At 35.3% G+C, this 7,090-nt stretch overlaps 1 protein-coding gene across 1 annotated transcript; it reads right to left on the bottom strand.

Moving 5' to 3' along the window:
• Positions 1-1,071: 1,071 nt before the first annotated feature.
• On the bottom strand, positions 1,072-5,353 carry LOC110869017. The gene is made up of 2 exons (XM_022118308.2): positions 4,362-5,353; positions 1,072-1,862 (listed from the first exon to the last, which is right to left on the bottom strand). The coding sequence occupies exons 1-2, from the start codon at positions 5,222-5,224 to the stop codon at positions 1,223-1,225; spliced, it is 1,503 nt and encodes a 500-aa protein (XP_021974000.1). The 5' UTR covers positions 5,225-5,353; the 3' UTR covers positions 1,072-1,222.
• Between the last annotated feature and the right edge of the window lie 1,737 nt (positions 5,354-7,090).

Here is a 7,090-nt window from a genome sequence, read left to right as displayed (position 1 = left end):
ATAGCTTATACCATAAACAGAGGTGTCTTGCACAACGTATGTTGAATCAATTCACCGGAACCCAACTCCAAACCCAGCGAACTCAAGTCGTCGTACAACTTGTGTGACTCTTTTTATTAATAAGTAACTCAAAGAAACGATTATACGGATACATAAAACCTAGACCCCAACATGTTATACTACTTCCCTATGTTGGGGTCTAGGTTTAATGTATTGAACAAAACAACTTCCATCCGCATCCAGTGTCGACTCAAGAACTTGACCACATACACTCCAGCCGCATCCACGAGCTACAACTCAACAGCTCGACCACATAACTCCAGCTGCAACTCACACCTTAGCTCGCCGTGCCTCGCCTTAACCTATCGTGACTTGCCACAACTTAGGGCTTCCTTCCTCAGGCGCGGCTTGTATGCCTTCAACTGAACCCCCAACTACTACTCAACTTCTTACAATCGTGCTTTCTTCGGTCGATATTGATTTTAAACATTCCATTTCAATATCGACATTACTCATACCAAAACTCACACACATGTTTTCCTCTTACATTTACTTTAAATAATTAACCTATAGTATTTTAATAACATTTAAACAGTCAAACACTTCATAAGATTTTTATTTTCCAATAATTTTAATTTTTATAGGGGGGTGTATTGATTAAAATAGTTAATAACTTAGAAATTATTTTAATTCAAATACGTGGTATTGTTGTTTAATTCCATTTGATACTTACAAATCATATAATTTAAATATTGAGGATCAATTTGATGCTTTGATGTCAAAATAGAAACAATATATATATTTTTTTTGGAAGGTGTAGATCAGCTGGCAAACGACACAAGCCCAAACGAGAAGACCCGGGATCGAATCCCACACTTGGCCGGTTGGTCTGACCGGGAGTTCCAAGCGGGGACTGACCCCCCCCCCCCCCACAATCCTGTGCGGGAAACCGCCACAGACCGGGATCGAACCCGAGCCTATGGGGAAAACCCTCACACCTCCGTCCAGCTGGGATGGACATCATTGGCAAAATAGAAACAATATATAAATGCAACAAAACTAAATATTTGATGACATAAAAAAACATAGTTGATTTACTTTACAATTTACACGTAAAACTTTCAATACTTTCAGAAAATAACCATAAACATAAAGATATACAAACCTGTTTTAACTTTTAAACAAAAACATGCAAATAATTCCCATTTTTTTAAAATCAAATTCAAGCAAGAGTAAGCCGAAGTGTCTCCCGAAATTCCAATCTTCTAGTTTCGGTATAAAACGTCTTATATTTATTCGGCCAATAAGTCAACCAAATCCACCCTTTGACTTCCCACTTCATTGTTTGCCCGATCGCATCATTTCCCACCTTCCACAACACACTTTCCCCATACTCATCGCGCGCGAAAACAACCCCTCCCTGCCTCGTAAAAGGTCTATACGCGCTCGAATACCGGTTCCTAAACCACGCTTTCGGCTTAAGCAATGCGCACTTAGAAGGTTTTGATGAAAAAACCTCACGCCCGTTAATGCTATCATGAAGGAACCAATTAAACGTGCCGCTATTACCATAGACCGATTGCTCGAATTTCCATGGTTTGAGGTTGGTGGTCACGGTTTCACCTGCGGTAACGGATATGCCTATGTGAGGATTCGGAGGCTCGAATGAGCCTTCGATGGATCGCTCTACGCCTATTTCTCGTGTTGGGTTTTCGGATGACCGGCTTACGGATACGCTTATGACGTTGGTTTGGATTGTTGGGGTGAGATGGAGGGAAATGCGTGAGGGGAAGTGTTTTTCGTCGACTCCTGCTCCTCGTTCTTTCAAGAGAGTGTCGTTCACAAGTCGCATAACATCACACCTGAAAATGAAGCGGTTTTTAATATCGTTCTTGTGGTTTTCTAGTAGGAATTGAAAGTTGGTAGAGTGATTACAAAATCTACTCATGTTAGTGATAAAGATACACTCGAGTGTAAAAAAAATTGCAACCAGTAGGACCAACTCTGTAATTAGTGAACCCTTAAGATCAACTCTACAATTTTCGTAAAGCATAGACCAACCAAACATATAACTCTTTTTTTCATCAATATAATCTTTTTTTTTTTTTGGGCCTAAAACGGTTTTTATAATTCTAGGGCCCATATTTTTTCTTCTTAGGAAATATAATAAAACATCACTTATACGATTTTAATTAAAAGACACATGATCATACATACTAACACTGGTTAATTTGATTTTTTTTTTCAAAACCAGAAAATTAAAGGAACTTAAACCCTATAAATTAGAGCTTCAGTTATTATATAGCTGAGTAGCCTCAATTGGTATTTCTAAATTTGGCAATCATTTATTTAGAAAAGGCAAATTGGAAGATAATAATCTCACCTTTCTGAAATTGGCCGATAATAATCCAAGTCAGTTATTAGCCAATAATAATCCGACCTCATCCATTTTTTTTGTAAAATACTCTGCTGTTAAAATAAGCTTAACGGAGTTAAGTGTTTTTCCGAATTACAAATCGATGTTTTAGGGCTTTTGATCAGAACGGGGATACGAGTCGATTGATGTAAAACTTACCTCGAAATTGTGTTCGAAATGGCTTAAATTTTGTTAATTGGAAGTTAAACACCCGAATTGAAGCACCGTTTTCGTGGGTTGGGGGCAATATTCCAAGGTAAGTTTTACATCAATCGACTCGTATCCTCGTTCTGATCAAAAGCCCTAAAACATAGGTTTGTAATTCGGAAAAACCCTTAACTCCGTTAAGTTATTTTAACGGCTGACTATTTTACAAAAAAATTGGACGAAATCGGATTATTATTGGCCAATAACTGACTTGGGATTATTATCGGCCAATTTCACAAAGATGGGATTATTATTTTCCAATTTGCCTTTAGAAAATTATTTTGCCTTGATTATTTTTTAATAGCAATTTGTAGATGTTGTAATTCGTTTGTTTGTGTGTGCCCTTTGCCCGTCTGGGTCGGGAGAGTGTTTGTTTGTTTGGCCTTTTGCCCGTTTGGATCGGAGGTCGTTTTAATGTAGTTCTCTTTTCAAAAAAAAAAAAAAAAATCTAATCTACAATTTAAATTACTATTGTAACAGCATAATATGTATAAATTTTATCAAAATCATTAGTTTTTCTCATAATCATTGAAATAAATTTACTCCTTTTAACATAATTTTCCGAATAATACATCTTTTTATTTGATAAGGTATAAAAGCATCATGGGTTGCTTTTAGAAAGAATCATGCATGGTCTATTTTCAGAAAATGTGCAACAATGAGCGGATCATATGACAATACCTAATCCATATGGTAGCCTTTGCTTTAAGCAATCTAAAATTATTAAGGTCAATGACACCAATAATATGCAGTTATTGAACTTTATATTTTCTTACCAATATATTTATATCTTGATCTCATAAATATTTACTGTATTTAATTGTTGTAAAGTTTGCAATGCTATTTTAAAGGATGAAACTATCTGTACACTTAGGGTTTACCTACGCTGCGTATAGACATATACGCATCGTAGGTGAGGGGTAGGTACACGAACAGACAGTCAAACCTAGTACCATGTCAAATCTATCTGACATATGCTGTGTATATATCTATACGAAGCGTATGTACGAAAAGGTAGACGTTGCGTATAGACCTATACGCAGCGTATGTCAGACAGATTTGACATTGATACGATGTTGGCTAGGCACGTGAATAAAGCTATACGAGGCGCATGATTGTGAATTCAAAAGTGTATTTAGGCGTATGATGCCTCAATCCTACCAAAATGACCCAAAAAATTCTGATGGTTTATATACGTTGCGTATAGAGCTATACACAACATATAGATATAACATCTATACGGTGCGTATAGCTTTATACGCAGCATAGGTAAAGGTAGGGTTTGTTGTGCAAATAGGCAACATGGTATGCCAATATGCACACTCATTTTAAATGGTTTTATTAAAACAAAGTATGACATATTTTTTTAGTATACTCACTATAATCATATTTAATAATATATTAACTTTTATGATATGATGTTAGGAAAACTAACAAAATCTGATAGCGATTTAATTAATGCTAACACATTTTTGTCACGTTAAAAACTACTCATTTTGACTCTACAACTCATTTATCTGATAATTTATACACCACATAATTAACAATTACTTCACACACCGACTAACTTAGCTACGTGTTTCACCACGTATTGTGTTGAAGTAATTAATTATAAGGTCTTGTCAAATTTGTGTTGAAGTAATTAATTATAAGGTCTCGTCAAATTATAATTCAACCCTAGTTAGAGTATTCCTTTTAAAATTCGTAAATTCTAGATATAGAAATTAACTTTTCGTACCTCACGTTATCGATGCTAACCAAGACATCAATCCACTTCTCTCGAACTGTCACATGATAATTCAATTGTATCACCCCTTCAAGTTGATGATAATTCAACGAAAACCCTAGTTTTTGATCATCTTGTCCGTTACTATTACACTTTTCAATCTCCATAGCAATAACCGGACAATACAACTGAATTTTCCATAACCCTAATCCAGATATCGCCAAAGAGTACATCGGCGATGGCGCTTTGAGCCCAGGATTCGTCGCTTGTAGCTCGACCATCCAGTTTGTGATTGCAAGATTCATGGATCGCATCCATTGTTCTTCGGCGTTTGACCCTATTAGCCTCATTAACCTTTTAGATGTTGTTCTTGCCCACGGACAGGCAAAATGATTTTTGATAGTGTTTATACAATCACGCCTGATATCTTGAGGGGCTTCGTATATTGATATAACAAAAGCAAGCGCAAGAAACAAGAAATTAACTATGTCTTTGAGGTCAGGGATTGAACTCGGTTGTGGGAGATTGAGGAAAGCATTTGAGAGTTTTATAGGGCTATAGTTAAGAATATCTTTGATGATATTGATTAAGAGTTTGGAGATGGTAACTTGTTCATGAAGTAAGGTGTTGTTAGAGGTGGATTTGAGTGGTTTAGAGGTCCAAAGGGAGATGGGTTGGTTGTAATTTGCGAAAATGGAGAAGGAGATTGAAGAAGGGTGAGTTAAGGTTTTGCATGTAATGGAGAGATGAAGAGAAGGTTGAGATGAAGTTGGTGAAGAACAAATGCATATAGATGTTGTGTTTGTTGGCCATTGGGATTGTGGTGGTAGGTTGTGAATCCAACCCCAAATATCAGGAAATGAAGAAGTAGCCATTTTGAGAGAGTTAGAGGGCTAAAGAGTGTTAAAACTTACAAGAACATACACCACAATCTACACTTGATCTTTAAGGAAACACTAATACATGTTTATATACAAGTGTGCTTGTGTAGAGAAATCAAATATGAGAAGGATGTCGGTCTAATATATAGAGGGGGGGGGGGGGGTTGGATAACTCAAGATAATGTCAATTACTATGGAAGATAAACTATCTTTCTTGTAAGTAATATTCGTTTATGATGTAGATTTTATTTTGTTTATTCTTTTTTGTCATGCAAGAGTAAAATTACAAACGTACACTTTAAACATACCTTATTCAAATTACTTTTAGTCGTTAAAAGCAAATAAAAAGGAATAAAACTCAATAAAACAAAAGAAACTCTAAGAAAAAGTAGTGTATGTAAAAATATATATTATTTGTCTAAAATTATAATATTTGATTGAATTTTGATTAATAAGGTTTTGTTATAATATTCGATTAATGGTATAGATTAATAAGGATTTGTACTAATGATGAAATAAGCAAAAAAAGCTATTGATCAGAACTAGCTAGAAATTGAACTCGATATATTGTTACTCAACAAATAATAAATAATCTATATTAAAAGCTTACTGAAAAATTGTAATTTCTAACATTAAAATATAAATATATGCAATTATAATTAAATTAAAGGAAAAAGTTTATATTGACTAAATTATAAAAAAAAAAAAAAAAAAAAAAAAAAAACTTTGTACTGGGATATGACTCAAATAGGAAAAACTTGTATGATCACAATCACAATTATGGGTATGTTTGGCAAAAGTAGCTGGTAATTGGTAGTTGAAAGCTGGTATCTATAGGTAGTAGCTAGGAGCTGTAGCTTTTTAGATATATTTGGTGTTTGGCAGGGTAGCTTGAACTTTTAATAAAATGTGTAAAATGACCAAAATTGACATAACTAAAAATTTAAAAAGTTTGTACATCAAAAAGTTCATTATCTTTAGAGGTTAAAATAGTCATTTTTCCCTAAAAGCTTGTAGCTCCTTCTAAACGCTACTAGTATGAGCATTCAACCAAAAGCTTCAAGCTCCTAACCTAAAAGCTTCAAGTCCCTTCAACTAAACAAGCATTTTTATCGAGTAGGAGTTTTTTCTTAAAAACTTAAGGCTAGAACCTTCTAAAAGCTCCATACCAAAGATACCCTATATATTATTACATTACAAGTCTTAATTTGACCTTGTTTTTGCACTTATAGAATAAAAACAAATCAATCAATATATATACGTTACGGATTTAAATCGAGATAGTTAGTAAACAGACAATAAGTTGTGGGGCTACCCCTTTTTGAATAGCAAAACTAAGTCTTTTAAAAACTACGTTCATAGATCCCTGGTCATAGCATTACTACGCATGACCCTTTGAACTCAACTAAGTAGGTCCACAACCTCTAGCGCTAGAAAACCAAAAGTATAAAAAGCAAACGGGATAAACACGTGCTGGTTGTCAAGGCACGCTTTCTCGTGTTTGGTCACTTTTCCCGAAGCAGCTTTTAAAGCAGTCTGACCCACCGTGAAAGCACTACTCTCTAAGCCCACAAGCGGGGAAACCCCGGTTAGATCCACACAGGCATGTTTTCCTCCTACCCATCCAAATATCAGAATGTCGACTGGTCGAAGTGTAGATCTCCCTTCCAACGGGTCAGTTAAGAAATTAACGAGTGTCTCTTTCTTCGCAGAAATACCAACGTGCCTGACTATGTCAAAAAGGACATCCCTAACCAAATCATGTCGGTATTTGAACCACAGGAGCTCTCTACAATGAACTGCATGCTCCCCAAAAGAACCAAACAAGCCTTATGACAAACATAGCATATTTCATCAACT

This window comes from Helianthus annuus, chromosome 7, assembly GCF_002127325.2.
Source record: "Helianthus annuus cultivar XRQ/B chromosome 7, HanXRQr2.0-SUNRISE, whole genome shotgun sequence".
In the NCBI taxonomy this organism is placed as follows: Eukaryota; Viridiplantae; Streptophyta; class Magnoliopsida; order Asterales; family Asteraceae; genus Helianthus; species Helianthus annuus.
Note: the sequence above shows the minus strand (reverse complement) of the source record. Positions and strands in the feature narration are given on the sequence as shown.